The sequence below is a fragment of the Chelonoidis abingdonii genome, chromosome 26 (genome assembly GCF_003597395.2).
Source record: "Chelonoidis abingdonii isolate Lonesome George chromosome 26, CheloAbing_2.0, whole genome shotgun sequence".
NCBI classification, from domain to species: Eukaryota; Metazoa; Chordata; order Testudines; family Testudinidae; genus Chelonoidis; species Chelonoidis abingdonii.
This window is the reverse complement of record NC_133794.1, coordinates 1,830,150-1,845,196: the sequence shown is the minus strand read 5'-3', so window position 1 is coordinate 1,845,196 and position 15,047 is coordinate 1,830,150. Positions and strand designations below refer to the sequence as shown.

Here is a 15,047-nt window from a genome sequence, read left to right as displayed (position 1 = left end):
TGGGTCAGGTGTCAGCCAGGTTACCTGAGCTTCTTAATCCTTTACGGGTAAAAGGATTTTGGTGCCTCTGGCCAGGAAGGATTTTATAGCGTTGTACGCAGGAGGGTTGTTACCCTTCCCTTCTAGTTATGACAAGAACCCTCTAGCAAAATCAGTACCTTAGTAAGACATAAAATCCTTGTTATACCTAAAATCTTTGGAAACATATTTTTTTGAAGTTGGAGAAATTTCATAAACATATCTATTGTTATGGAGATCACACAAAGTAAATTATTGTTCCCTTTTTCTAAAAGCAATGAACATTGTTATGAACACACGAAACCTCTGTGACTGATTAATTTAAAATAATGTCTTTGTTTCAGTGAGTTAAATATATAGTAATCTGGAATGATTACTTCATGAAGGTTTAAGAGTACATTTAAAATATAAAATCAGTTTAGAAATACTGATTAAGAAAATGTAAAACAGAGAAGAGCTGAATCATGTATTCCATAATATTTAATGTTGTATTCAGCAAGGCAACTGACTCACCCTTACTACAAAGATTTTGCAAATAAATGTCTGACAAACTTCAGAGCATATAAAAAAGCTGTGACTGACATTTTTTATTCCAAATTTAGTGCTTTTAATTAGGTACCTTCTGCATGTCCATTCTGCGTGAGGTAGAGGATACAGGGGCCTCTGCAGGGATCTGTCACTCTCCGCCATTGTGAGGCAGGCTACGCGTCTTGTTATTCTTTCTGCCTTGTCCCTCTGTCCCCACTCCCACTCCCGCCGGGCTGCAAGCTCAGGCTGCCATCAGGCATAGAGACACCAGTTTAATAATACTGCATAAGGCTCCATAAATCCTAAAGATGGCCCTGGGGGCGCCAAAAAGAGCTTCCCTGGCTCGACAGGGAGGAGCCACCTTCCAAAAGCACCGGAAAGCCAGAGCATCAGCTTGTGGGGGCAGCGAGCCCCAGCCATGCAGGAGCCGGCATGGCACAGGCAGGCAGCAGCCCTGCAAAGGTGGTGGTGCCACTAGTGGGGAGCAGTCACACCCCAACCCCTCCTGCCCGAGCTGCAGCCTTGCACCTCCTCCCGGGGGAGTTCAGGGGCGAATCTGGTCTTGGCCCCTGCCGTCTATAAAGGCTCATTGAGATTTGCCTCTCAATGAACCGATATTACCGGGGGGTGGGGGCGCAAGGTGGAAGTTTTGCCTAGGATGCAAAATATCCTTGCACTGGCCCTGAATCCTGGTCCCCCCAGGTGACTGTGGAGGACCAGGTACTCAAGACTCACTCCACACTAACCACTAGATATCACTCCCCTGCCAGAGCCAGGGATAGAATCCAAGAGTCCTGGCTCCAAGCCCATCTTTGCTCTAATCACTAGCTTTCACTCCCCTCCCAGAGCTGGGATAGACCCCAGGAGTCCTGGCTCCTAGCTCTTTGTGTACGCCACTAGCCCCTTCAGAGCAAGGGACCAACTCCCAGCACTCTCCACCCCTAGGACACCTACACTCGTGTAGCCTCGTTATCTCCATGAAGGAGGGGAGAAATGAGTTGTAGTGTTGGATTTTAAAAGCGATGAGGGTTCAGTGAGGCTGGGAGATGGTGGGGGGCCGACCCAGGCACCAGGGAATGACGGGGGAAGGCACTTTCCCTGGAAGAAGCAAATGGGAAGAGGTGCCAGGATACCTCAGCAGAGCTAGGATGTGAGTGAGATTCAGCCCTGGCAAAGGGCCAGCACAAGAGCCCTGTGACAGGTTCAGTCACAGAAATCCCCTTGGGACTGTCACCTGATGTGCTGAGATTATCTCTGAGCCCATTTTCCCTGCCAGCTTGGGACTCCAGAACCCTGTCTTGTTGAGCCAGACATGCTAGCGTGCTGCAACACAGACCCAGGGTCTGGGCCACACCCTCATAGCTGCAGACTTTAACCAAAAACTGCTCTGCAGATCACCTATCTCCAGCACTTACTCTGAGTTTATCAATAAACAAAAGTGATTTTATTAAGTATAAAACAGGGGTAGGCAACCTATGCACGTGTGCTGAAGGCGGCATGTGATCTCATTTTCAGTGGCACTCACACTGTCCAGGTCCTGGCCACCGGTCTGGGGGACTCTGCATTTCAATTTAATTTTAAATGAAGCTTCTTCATTTTAAAACCCTTATTTACTTTACATACAGCAATAGTTTAGTTATATATTATAGACTTATAGAAAGAGACCTTCTAAAAACGTTAAAATGTATGACTGGCACGCAAACCTTAAATTAGAGTGAATGAATGAAGATTCGGCACAGCACTTCCGAAAGATTGCCGACCCCTGGTATAAAAAGTAGGATTTAAGTGGTTCCAAGTAATAGACAGAACAAAGTAAGTTACCAAGTAAAATAAAACAAAACATGCAAGTCTAAGCCTAATACATTAAGAAACTGGTTACAGGTAAATCTCACCCTCAGAGATGTTCCAATAAGCTTCTTTCACAGACTAGACTCCTTCCTAGTCTGGGCCAATCCTTTTCCTTGGTACTGTCCTTGTTAGTTCCAGCAGGCATCTTACGTGAAAAGTCAGGGGCTTTCTCAAGACTGGGACCCACTTTGTTCTGTTCCACCTCCTTTTATAGCTTTGGCACAAAGTGGGAATCTTTTGTCTCTCTGGGTCCCCACTCCTCTTTCTAAATGGAAAAGCACCAGTTTTAAGACAGATTCCAGTATCAGGTGACATGTTCATATGTCCTGTGAGACTTCCAGTCTTCACTCTTCCAGGGCTGGCCCGCATATACCCCGGAAGGTTTGCAAGTAAACAGAGCCATTTACAACCAATTGTTCTAGTCAATGGGAGCCATCAAGATTCTAAACCACCATTAATGGCCCACACTTTGCATAATTACAATATATTCACACTTATAAACATATTTTTATAAAGCATATGGAGTGCAACGTCACAGGCCTGACAGGATTATGCGCAGGCCATGAATGGTGCCCAGGCCTCGCAGCAGGAGGATGAATTTCAGCCTGTGTTCACAGCCAGGGGAAGAGGGAGCTGTTTACACAGTGGCAGCCCTTTCACAGATCCACCTGTAAGAGTTACTACAGGGTTCATCGTTCCACAGGCCAGTCTCCAGCAGGTGGGCGCAGTCCTCGTCAGCGATTCCATTCCTGAGCAAGTTATTGGGCTCCCCTTTGTTCCAGTTCCTGAATGAGAAGAGAGAGACGAGCCCTCAGAGCCCTTGGCACACTGACTCCCTGTCCAAGAGGAGATATACCCCCCTGTAAGCTGGGACCCACCCTCAGATTAACCTAGAGCAGCCCTGGGGTTCATTTAACTTATGCTCAGGCCCAGTGAGGTTCTGGGAAGCTTAGAACAGCCAGATCCCAGTAGGGCTCGAGCCCTGCCCCTGCACCAGGGCTGTTGAGCCAGCTCTTCTCCAGCCCCTTTATGCTGGTTATATCCTGAGCGAGGGTGAGGGAGGAGATTAAATCTCCCTCAGAATCCCTTGATGCTGCCAGAGCAGCATAAAGAGCCCTGGAGCAATGGAGTATTGGGCTCATTCCATTGACTATGGCCAGAGCTAGGGGGAATTAAACCAAGTAGAGGGAACAATATGGCTGCCCATGATGCCAGGCTGAATACTCTCTGCATGGAGGGGAGGGGGGGTTGAACAATTTGCACCCCAGTCTCAAGGGTTTGTGACATTCCCCCTAGAGGAGACAGATCTTTTATTCTGAAGTATCCAAATGAACGTGGGGCCAGAGACAGCATTACCTGCTCACAGGGCAGGCGTCATGATTGGACCACTAGAGGATAACAACCTACTACCAGCTAATGGCATAAGTGGGGGAGGGCAGTGCTGTTGAAGGCCCTGGTGCAGGGGTGGAGGCTGCTACCCACACAGGCCATGGCAGCACAAGCTTCCCCTCACCACAATGTCTCAGGCCAGACCAGCCTTGGAGAGACCCCTCTGTAGGCTGAGAGGGGCGCTCTGTCCCTGTGACCCATTCTGTCCTCATTCCATTGGCTGTGATGCCCAATGAGCACCCAGTGCGATCTGTGGATGCTTTACCCACTGGGAACTGGGCTGAGACTGGTCAAGCTCGTTTCATTCAGAGGGCACCCAGCAGCAATGCGATTTGGTCACTAGAGACCTAGGCCAGACTGCAAACAATGACCTGCGGGGACCGATAAAGCCTCGAGTCGTTCAGTCCTCAGGGCATGAAATCAAACCTGAGTGGCTCCATCCCTGGCCTCAGCCTTGCAGCTCCTGAGATAGAAAGCTCCTGCAGGGGCAGCTGGGGAAGGCCAGGGCAGGAACGGGAGAGCAGAGGATCGCCCCATGCTTACGTAAATACCGCAGAAGTGTTGTCCACCCAGCACCAGATGCCTTCAGACTCTTGGTCGGTGAAGCCGATCCAGTGCCGAATGGAACGAGCTTTAATAGCCAAGTAATTCTAGAGAGAATGACACAGAGAATTGGGTGGTTAGAACTGGAGCCAGATCCTGAGGTGTCTCCCATGGCAGGAACTTACCCCAAGGGATGACCTGGACACTTAGTGCTGCATACGCCAGAGGAGGAAGCAAGGAGCCTGATACTCCTCTCACTCCAGTAAGGGTGGGGGGGATGGAGAGACATCAGTGGAGGAGCAGGGGTTGGCGATGGTCTCGGCCTGGGGTGGTTAGAGGAGGCCACGAGCCTGGGGGATGGATGGTGTTGGAAGGAGGTAGAAGGGCATTGGGTCCTGCAGTGGGACAGAGGGGGCTGTGGCATAGATCACCCACACACCGCACCAAACAGATCCCAACCCTGCAGTCAAATTGGGCACAACCCAGCAGGGGACAATGATGCACAGGGAGTCCAGGAGGGCCTGTTGTATTAATTTAGCTGGAATATACAGGCCTAAGGTGTTACCAGAACCCAGCCGTTGGCCGACATTAAACAGCGCTAACCCAGCCTGCTTAGTTCCCTTAAAAACCCTTTTAACTTTTGATCAAAGACAAAGCGGAAAGGGAAAAACCAGGGAAACCCTTTGAACGGTAAAGCACTGAGCCAGGCTTTCAGTCCACCAGCCTCCCTTGGGCCCGTCCCGTTGAGCTGCAGAGTTTTTACAAGGAACCCGCCCCCCCTTCTGTGACAGGTTTTTCCATGGGCCAGATTAATCACTTGTGGGCCCTGGCACCTGGACTGTGGCCCTGCCCCCTGCTTCGCCCACGCTTTGCTGCAAGGCCCCGCCCCTGCTCAGCCTCTTCCCCTCCAAGGCTCTACTCACCACTCGCACGGTTGGGAGGGAGCAGAGAGGAATCAGCAGCAGGCCGGGCCTCGGTGGGGAGAGGCCAAGTGGGGTGGGTCATTGGCGCAAAGCGTGGGCAGAACGCAGGGGGCAGGGCTATAGTCTGGGCACCAGGGCCCCTTCTCAGTGTGGGCCCGGCACCACTGGCACCATTGTAAATGAATTTGTTAGTCTCTGGGGTGCCACAAGGACTCCTCGTTGTTTTTGCTGATACAGACTAACACGGCTGCTACTCTGAAACCTGAAAAATTTGGGTTTGTTTAATCTGGAGAAGAGAAGACTGAGAGGGGCCATAACAGTTTTCAAGTACCAAAAAAATTGTTAAAAGGAGGAGGGAGCAAAATTGTTCTTAACCTCTGAGGACAGGACAAGAATCAATGGCTTAAACTGCAGCAAAGGCAGTTTAGGTTGGGCATTAGGAAAAACTTCCTAACTGTCAGGGTGGTTAAGCACTGGAATAAATTGCCCAGGGAGGTTGTGGAATCTCCTTCATTGGGGATTTTTAAGAGCAGGCTGGACAAACACCTGTCAGGGATGGTCTAGATAATGCTTAGTCCTGCCTTGAGTGCAGGGGACTGGACTAGATGATATCAGAGCTGGTAACAACCATCCTGCTGCTGAGACAGGCTGGAGCGGCTGTTGTTGTTACAGTCCAACCCGTTTCATCCCAGCTGGTGGTTCGGATTAGCTGGAGCCGATAGAGGCGACGTCATCTGGGTCCCTCTCTCTGGCCCGTCTGGTCAGGACGTTTCAGGCTCAGGATGACAAAGGTCTCGGGCCCCAGAGGATGCGGGGGATGGGGGAGATATGATGGTGAAGTTCATTCCGGTAGCCTATTTTTCTCTTTCAGGGCCCCAAAAGGGAGCAATGGGTGGAACAGCCCATCGTTCCTATGGCCACCAAGTAGGTTTAATCTCCAACCCTGGATTCACTCCTTTCTGGTCCCACGCATTTCTTGTTTGCCAGGCGTGATCTGAACCCAGTCGTTGAGTTACAGCAGGAGGCTCTTTCGTTTGGACTAACTCCGTCTGTTTCCCGTTTGGGACTTTTTCCCATCAGTCCTGGTTACTCTCGGTCATCGTACCATCTCAGGAACGCTCACAAACTTTTACAGCTGCGTTCCCAGTGAGGGTAAATTTGTCAGACCAGTTATTACGACCGGGTGCAGCAGAGATAAGGGTGAGCGTTATGAATGCACTGTCTGAGTTCCTCTTTCCGAAGGGCTCTTCCACTTTGAAAATGACTGTAAAAAGCCTGCCCCCAGATGGGCTCCCTCATCCCTGTGTGTATGAGCCAGAGCTGCTGGCCACAGGAACTAACCTAAGTTGTTCCTGCTTTTCCCTCCCATACGCCCAGCAGAGCCAGCCAGGGCCTGATCTGGTTCAACCCTTATTAGAATTGTCACCCAAGTTCCTGTTGCAGGAAGTTTGGGCCGAATCCCCAGCTGATGTCAATCAGGATCATGCCGATGACAGCTGCTGTGCGCCAGCCAGGGTGCTGGCCCATTCCTGGCACTGGAAAGCACTGACCAAAGGAAATACATTCACTACCATAGGCGCCGACGCTGTGGATGCCCTGGGGCTCTCAGCACCCACCAGCCACCCACCCTTCAGTTGTTTGGCCACCCAGCCGCTGATCAGCTGTTCAGCAGCCAGTGGGAGGTGCTTAGTGGAGGGGAGGGAGCAGATGTGGGACGAGGCTGGGCAAGGGCAGGGTCTTGGGGGAAGGGGAGTGGGGGCAAGATGAGGTGGGGCAAGGGCAGGGCCTTGGGGGAAGGGATGTAGTGTAGGTGGGGCTGAAGGGGGGTGGAGCACCCACCCGGAAAAATTAAAGTCAGTGCCTGTGGCACTACAGTCAAGTCCTGGCTCTTCTCTCCCAGCAGACACCCCTGGGCTCTGCAGTCTGGTGGGAATCTTCCTCTGGCAAGATAGTTTCGTGTTCCCAGCCCCCTAGGGAGTCTGGCTACCCTGCCTGGAAACCTCCTCTCTTATCTGCCGAGCAGCTCTGCTTTCTGAGCACTCCTCAAATCTCCCCATCGTTTGCTCCACATCATCCCCTGTGCTGCTGCTCCAAGCCCCTCCTGCCCCCACCGAGGCAAAATTCACCCCGGGGGTGGGGGGAGGGCGGACAGGTCTAGCTCTTGTCACTGCTGGAGTCCTGCTGCAGTGCTGCACCGCAAACTCCCACTGATGCTTTCTTCCCATCAGGCCCAAACAGCACCGAAGCCTCATGCCAGCCCTCTGCCCAGGGGTCATTACACCCCAGGGAGGGGTGGGGCTGAGGGGTCGTACCTGCTCCGTTTGGTTGTTGATCACCACTAGATCAGCATTCTGGGCTAAGCAGGAGTTTCTCGCTGCCTCCCAGGTCTGGTTAGTCCAGGAGAAAAGGTAGCACCTCCCTTGGTCCTGGTACCAGCCTGGCTGGCACCAGGGAATGACTGCAGGAGAAAATGCAGCTGTCAGCCCCTCCCCCACAAGCACCAATGAGGGGCAGATCCCCCCCCATGTGCCAACGAGGCACGAATCCCCCCCACCCACCAATGAGGGTTCGATCTCCACCCCCTACGCCGATGAGGACCCGATCTCTCCCTTCCTATGTGCCGATGAGAAGCTGATCCCTAACCCCTCTCATGTTGATTTAGGGGCCAATCCTTCCCCCCATGCACTGACAAGGAGCAGTTCCCCCAACCTCATGTGCCAAAGAGGGGCCAATCCCTCCCTCTCACGTGCCGACATGGGGCTGATCCCCTCCCACATGCCGACGACGGGCCAATGCCCCCTCCACACACCACCTATGGGTTGCTCCCTCCCTCTCCACATGCCAATGGCGGACCGATCCCTGCCCCCCCACTTGCCAACGCTCCTCCCCACGTACCTACCAGGGGCCAATCCCCCCACCCCACATGCCAATGGGAGGCAGATCCCTCCCCCCAGCATGCTGACAAGGGGCTGATTCGACCTTCCTCACATGCTGACACGGAAGCGAGCCCTCCCCCACATGCTCCACTGAGGGCCCAATCCCCCCCACCGCCACACATGCTGACAGAAGGCCAATCCGTCCCGTCATCACCACCCCATGCGCTGATGGAGCTCCAATCCCTCCCTTCATGTGCTGCTGAGGGGCTGATACCTCCCCCCACAGACACAGAACATAGGCCAAACCACAGCAAGTGTGGGTACTCCACAGGAAACTTAAGCCACAAGTGAAAGCAGAAGCTACAGGCAGAGACATGGGGCACAGGCAGCCCCTCCATCTATGCCTATGGACTCTGCTTTCACAGGGCGAGTGGCAGGGCCCCATTCCCAGGTTCCAGCCCCCACCGCTGGAACTAATGGGGGATTCTGCAGCCACACACCTCAACTAGGGGGGACCCTCCACCGCAGCTAGAACATAACACTGCATTTGGATTCTCCCCACTCTGCTCTCACCTGCTGTGCTCCTCTGGGTTGTGGGGCCAGGGTCTCCTGGCTTCGTGGGAGAAGGAGTAGCTTATGAGACTGAGCACAGCCTGTGTTAGTTTCAGGGCCATTGATAGGATACACCCACCACCCCCACAGGATGCTGATCACCCCACCTTCCTACACTCCAGAGGGTGATGCTGCAGCACCCCAACCCTGCCTAATGGCTAATCCCCATCTCCCTTCACCCCTAAACCAGATCAAGACTTTCCAGCATCTTTCTCCCCCACCTCATCTGCAGGCTGAACCACCCCTGATCCCAGAACCCCTAAACTGGAAGGAGACACTGCAACACCCCTGACCCCTGTCCCTGCTGGGTGCTCATCCCCCTCCCTATGCCCCATGTGGTGCCATTCCTGTTCTCAGTGCACAGGCTGGGACATTAAGGAAAGGAAGGCTAGCAACATTCAAGAGTAGCCCAGAGAGCACCTCCCATTTACCCCTGTCCTCCAGCCCTGATCTTACCAGCCGCATGGCAGGGGGCAGGGCAGGAATCCCAGTGACGGGCCCCCTGGCCAGTTGGGGCTCTAACCTCCTCCAAGTATGGATGAACAGGATTTGGGGAGGGGGGAATCTCAAACCCTAATAATAATCATAATGCCCCCCCTTCTCATCAGTAAAGCACACGAAGCACTTTGAGAAGGGGGTCAGGCTCATGAGCACCATTTTATAGATGGGGGAAACTGAGGCATGGGGCACTGATGTGACTTACCCCAGGTCACGCAGCTGGAATAGCACCGTGGTCGCCTAAGGCTTAGTCCCATTCTGTCTCTACTAGTCCATGTTGTCTCAGAAGGTGCCGAGCCCTCACCAGACCAGCTCTGGTGGGGGTAGGGGGCCCAGATCATAGCAGATACTCACAGTAGAGGAGGTAGTAGAGGACCAGGGTCATCAGGAGCAGTTTGACGGCGATAATGATCATGGTGGTGATCACCAGCTGCCGGTTTGTGAAGGAGGGATCTGGAAAGGGGGGAAATGGCTCTGATAACCCTGCCCTGGCCACACGCTGGCTCTTATTCTCACCACCACCGCAAGCCCTGAGTGGGACGCACTTTGGATGAAACCTGACAGTAACTAAAGGGACAGGGGTCTGTGTGTAGCATCTTTAGCTGAAAGAGCATTTCTCTCCACTGCGTCTCAGGCATTTGAGTTAAATGGGCACCCGCAAAAATGAAAAGCATGAAACCAAAGGGCCAAACTCTGTACCCCTGTGCACAGTGTGACCCTGTCAGTCCTGCCAGCTCCCCAGTCACCCCCAAGGCTTCCAGGGATGGCAGAGTAAGTGAGACCCTCATTTCTGATCTGTTTTTGAAAAGAGGAAAAGCCAAACTTCTTTTTGAGCTTTCTTCCAGCTCCACAAAGGAGCAAAAAGGGAAGGAACATAACTGCCACCCCCAGGAAACAAGCAATATACTGAGCAGCAGGTTCCTCATCAGCCAGCAAAGGAGCTTGCTTGTCTTACCGCGGGGAGGGGACAGACCCCAGCCCATGTTCCTGGGTCCTTCCAGTCCCACTGAGGTTCTCCAGGCGGGTTGGGCATCTGCTCTGCGTCCCCTCGGATCTGTCAGTTGTGCAGGCATCTTCCCCTTTGGGGCCAAGGGTAGAGGGCTGGGTGGGTTTCCCGTGTGCTCTGCTGTTATCTCCTTCTGGGCTTCTTATACGTGCAGTGACACAGACACTCCCGTGGTACAGCCTGCGTGGGCAATGTCAGAGCACCACCCATCACCCTGCCTCCTGCGCGGGGTGGTGGTGACCCTGAGTGAGTCACAGCTTCAAAAAGGGAACAGCCTTGCTAGGTCCCATCTGGTCCATCGTCCCAGAGCAGCTCTGTTCTCCCCAGGCTAGTTTTAAAGATAACATAACCAGGTGGGTAAATGGGATCAAACCCTGGACCTGAGGCAGTGATACTCAAACCTCAGGTGCCAAATTAGCACTCAGCATTACCCAAGAGAGTCACAGGAGGGTGAATTCATTGTTTCATTTGCTATAGGACTCTATAATCATATTTAAACAGTATGTCAGTTTTATAAATATATGTATTCTCAGCGCACAATGACTGACCAAGTATCACTATTTTATTAACTACAATTGGTTAATTACATAGTAAAAGCATTCTGGTTAGTTAATAACTTAGACTGGTTAATAATTATGGAAGCAAGGTCTGAAGCAGCTAGTGATGAGCTGCAGTGGGTCGGGGGAGGTTTCAGGGCCAGACGGTCTTTACATAGACACACCTGCTCGGCCTGGGTATCCAACAGACAGAGCTGCTTTGCCCACATGATTAGTTTTGGCTGGTGCTGGGTTACCAATCACTTTAGAATGCAGGGGACTGAAATGTTTTTATCCTGATTGTAGGAGGAACGGGCAACAGAACTGTGCTTAGCCGGACCTGAATGACAGGGTCTCCCTCAGCTGAACTGAGCTCACAAAGCAGGGGATTCGGATACCAAAGCCCAGCGTTGAGGGAGAAGGGCCATGGTGTCAAAGTGTTAGGTCAGTTTAACTACATTTCTCAGGGCGGTGGATTATTCACCCACATAGGTGGATCAGTCTTATTTTCTAGTGTAGACCAGCCCTTAATCTGGTGCAAGGTAGCTCTGTCCCCGAGAAAGCTCCCCCCGGGTGTCCCTTTCTAAACTGCTGCTTCTTTTGTTCTGCCTTGTGGTAACTTTCCATTACTTCCAAGCCTCCCTCACCTTGGACAAGAGCAGAAAGCAGCATCTCCCACACAGAGGAAATTCATTGTCCCACGGTGTTTAACGTAATGTTGCATGCTGGTCCATGCCCATTGTGTCTGGCCTGGCAGAGACATGCCAACCCTGCTACCTCCTGGGGCATCCACACACACATAGGCATTCCATGGTACAGTATCATACAATCATCTAAATTTCAGAAGTAATACAACCTGATCCCTTACAAGGGAAAACTGAGGCATGGGGAACTTGTTGCAGATGGCAATGGAAGGCAAGTTGTTGAGTAGTTCAGTATTTTCTTGGTATGTGTGTGTGCTGTGGGGCACTGGATAATCTAGTACACTCCCAGTGTGTGTGCGCGTGCGCTCTTTCTAAAGCAAGTTTTTCGTTTCCCATTAAAAAAAAAAAGAACTAAGGTGAATTGATTTAAATCACAGATTGTAATCATGATTTAAAGCAAGCAGGAATCCTTGATTTAAATCATGTGTTTTAATTGTGTTTTCCATTTGTACTTACGTTCTTTTCCTAAAGAAAGATTGATTCTCATTTGTTGGTAACCATTAAAGCATGTTGACTTAAAAACTCCGTACAGTCTTTATGCTAAGTTTGATACTCTCTTTTTTTCGCTAACCAGGAGGATACACTATATCTCTACACATTTACTTAAGCAGTTTATATAACTTAATTTACATTTATTCAGATTCTTGATTTTTAGACATTAGAAAATTGTGAATAATGCATTTCTTATTTACTAGATAAGGATTACTTTTTTATTTGTGATTTGTGTCAAGTTCTGTTTGGATGGTAATTCAAATTCAATTAAAAATGCACAACAGCACCTTTTTTATCAAATAAAACTACCGTAAGTGCTGGAAACATAAGAAAAAATGATCAAATATATCAAAACACATTTTGCTTTCAAAGCTAACTGATTTATTAAAGAAAGGAAGTATTGTCTGTAGTTAGTTAATTAAGCTGATTGTTTCTGCATCACCATGTCCATCAAGGCTTTAGAACTAGTAGATCTCAGCCTCTCACATTCAGTTTTTATTCATAGATTGGAAGAGGAAAATAAGATCTCCTTTTTAAACTCCCAATTAGTTTAATAACTTTGAAGAGTAATTTAATTGTGTTAGTTGAGTAAACTGAAATGACAGTTTTTTTCCTGCATCTGCAAAAGGGAGGCAACTGCTGTCAAAAGCTTGTCTAGTACTTCGGCAGACTCTGGTTCTAGGTGCTTAGCAGTGAAGTCCACCAGTTAATGGTTTGTCTTTCTTTAAAACTTGGCAACAAACATGTATAGCTTAATATTATTTTTTGTATTTAATATAAATCATTTAATAGCTTATTGAAGTTGTTATGATAAGGTTAGGCCTCCTCAACATAGGTTGTCAATTTGAAATGTAAATTTAAGTAGATTTATTTAAAAGATAAAACTATATTTAATTTGAATTAAAAAGACGTTTAATGTAATTAATTTTACAATTAATGTAAATCTTGGGATAGCTCAGTGGTTTGAGCATGGGCTTGCTAAATCCAGGGTTGTGAGTTCAGTCTTTGAGGGGGTCACCCAGGGATCTGGGGCAAAATCAGTATTCGGTCCTGCTAGTGAAGGCAGGGGGCTGGACTCGATGACCTTCCAGCTCTACGAGATTGGTATATCTCCATGTATTATTAATGTAACCCCAGTCTGCTGTGCTCCAGCCTGATGCCCTACCCACTAGGACACACTTCAGAAATATCATCCCCCCCTAGGGATTCGGAACAACGCCTAGCTCCCAGAAAGAGCTGTGTGATGGGGAGCATCACCAAGAGAACACAGCATGGGGAGACTGTTAATCTGGAGGAGGCAGGGCCTGGTCCCACTGGTCAGCCCGTGGCTCAGGAAGGACGTGGGCTGGCGGCCGAGCCAGGCTCTAGTAGAACCAGGGCTTTTTGCAGATCCAGTAGTCAGTCATGTAGCAGTTTATGTCATTCCAGCGCCCGTTGATCGCCATGGTGCCACAGTCCTCATCGCTGGAGTCACTGGGCTCCCCGGTGCTCCAGAAGCTGTGAAGAAGAGCAAAGCCCTATGAAGACCACAGCAAAGAGCAAGGGGTGGGGCAGGGGGACATAGAGCCTTTCACCCCACGTACCTGAGGTTCAGAGGGGAGCCATCCACCCACAGTCATTGACTTTCCACTTTCTGGTCACTCAGCCCCAGCCAGTACACCTGGGACTTTGTGCGGTTCTTCACCAAGAACGCCTGCAATAGACAAGACCAGACTAAGGGGGTGAATGGGTGGGGGACAGGCCATGCACTCTGCTAATGCCAGTAAGGATGGCCTGGTAAGCAGAGTGCTGGCCTGGGACTCAGGAGACCCAGGTTCAAGTCCCAGCTCTGCTACTGACTCCCTGTGTGGCCCTGGCCAAGTCCTTGCATCACTCTATGCCTCAGTTCCCCCAACTGAACAATAGCCCTGCCCTCAAGGGTGCTAGCAGGATAACAAGATTGAAGAGTGTGACATGCTTGGGGAGTGGGGAAAAGAGCTTAAATGCCCTAGATGTGTCACCACCTGAAATCCAGTAGTAACTGAGGGCTGTTCCTGGCTGGTGGGTGAAATGAGTGGGTGTGGTCGCAATCCAGCTCTCATCCCTGAGCACTAAGACACCTGAAGGGAGGGGGCTAGAGCTCCTGGGGAGGAGTAGGGGGATGGTTACCTGGAGGAAACATGACCTGGTGGTGGGGGAAGATACAGTTGCTGAGGGTGGAGCTATGCAAGGTTTGTCTAGCTGATTGCTTAGAAAACATCCCAGTAATTCCCTTCCCAACAGAAATGACAAAAACTCCAGGGGGAGCCCTAGAAATGTGGGGCTGGAAGGGACCCCTGAGAGGTCACTGAGCCCATTCCTGCTGGGTGCTTGTCCAACCTGTTCTTACAGACCCTCCCAGGTCCTATGGAGAGCAATCCACAGGGGATGACTGTAGCCAGCAGCCTCAGTGGGCCTGAGGTTGGCTTATAGAATCCCCTGCCCTGCAGCTCCCACTGAGAACAACAGAGAATCCTGCAAGGGGAGCTGCTGAGAGTTCCCTTGAGCATCTGGCCCTGCAAGCCCATGTCTGCTGCCGCAGCTGGCACTGTGCTCCTCACCTACTCTTTTCTGTAACACCATGATCTGCTCTTGCATTTTACTGTGAGACTCCTTCACAGTGGCCCGCTCCCCAGACACCGAAAGATGGACAGCATCTGGACTGTGGAGGAAAGGAGGTTATCAGCCAAAGTGCAACATAGTCATCTCAGAGCTTCTTGCACGGCTCCCAACATTGGGCCACTTACAGGTGCCACGGGCCCTGCTCGAAGTCTCCTCTGCAATGCCTGGAACCTGGGCTCCTGGCAACAGTCAGAGCAGCCTTCGGGCTGCTCTAACTCCCTCTCTGCCAAGTCTGGGAAGCAGGGAATACCCATGGTTCAGTGCATTCCAGCCAAGCCCCTGATCCATCCCTTACACCAGGGGCTGGGAGCCAGGTGGGTGCAGGGCTCTGATGCCAATTCCACACTAACCTGTGATTTCCCCCCTGCCCAGGGCATGGGCAATTTCCATCCCCTTCACAACGCCAGTGTGGCCCAGTGTGACACAGGATCGGT

At 51.0% G+C, this 15,047-nt stretch overlaps 1 protein-coding gene and 1 long non-coding RNA gene across 2 annotated transcripts; both read right to left on the bottom strand.

The window, feature by feature from the left end:
* Window positions 1–483: 483 nt before the first annotated feature.
* Window positions 484–10,373, bottom strand: LOC116825397 (hepatic lectin-like). Its single transcript, XM_075061288.1, has 5 exons — window positions 10,191–10,373; window positions 9,590–9,688; window positions 7,562–7,707; window positions 4,327–4,433; window positions 484–3,179 (listed from the first exon to the last, which is right to left on the bottom strand). The coding sequence occupies exons 1-5, from the start codon at window positions 10,306–10,308 to the stop codon at window positions 3,032–3,034; spliced, it is 618 nt and encodes a 205-aa protein (XP_074917389.1). The 5' UTR covers window positions 10,309–10,373; the 3' UTR covers window positions 484–3,031.
* A 2,862-nt stretch (window positions 10,374–13,235) lies between these two features.
* LOC142045996 (uncharacterized) lies at window positions 13,236–14,563 on the bottom strand. The gene is made up of 3 exons (XR_012654924.1): window positions 14,553–14,563; window positions 13,557–13,666; window positions 13,236–13,470 (listed from the first exon to the last, which is right to left on the bottom strand). It is a non-coding gene; the product is annotated as an uncharacterized LOC142045996 (long non-coding RNA).
* Between the last annotated feature and the right edge of the window lie 484 nt (window positions 14,564–15,047).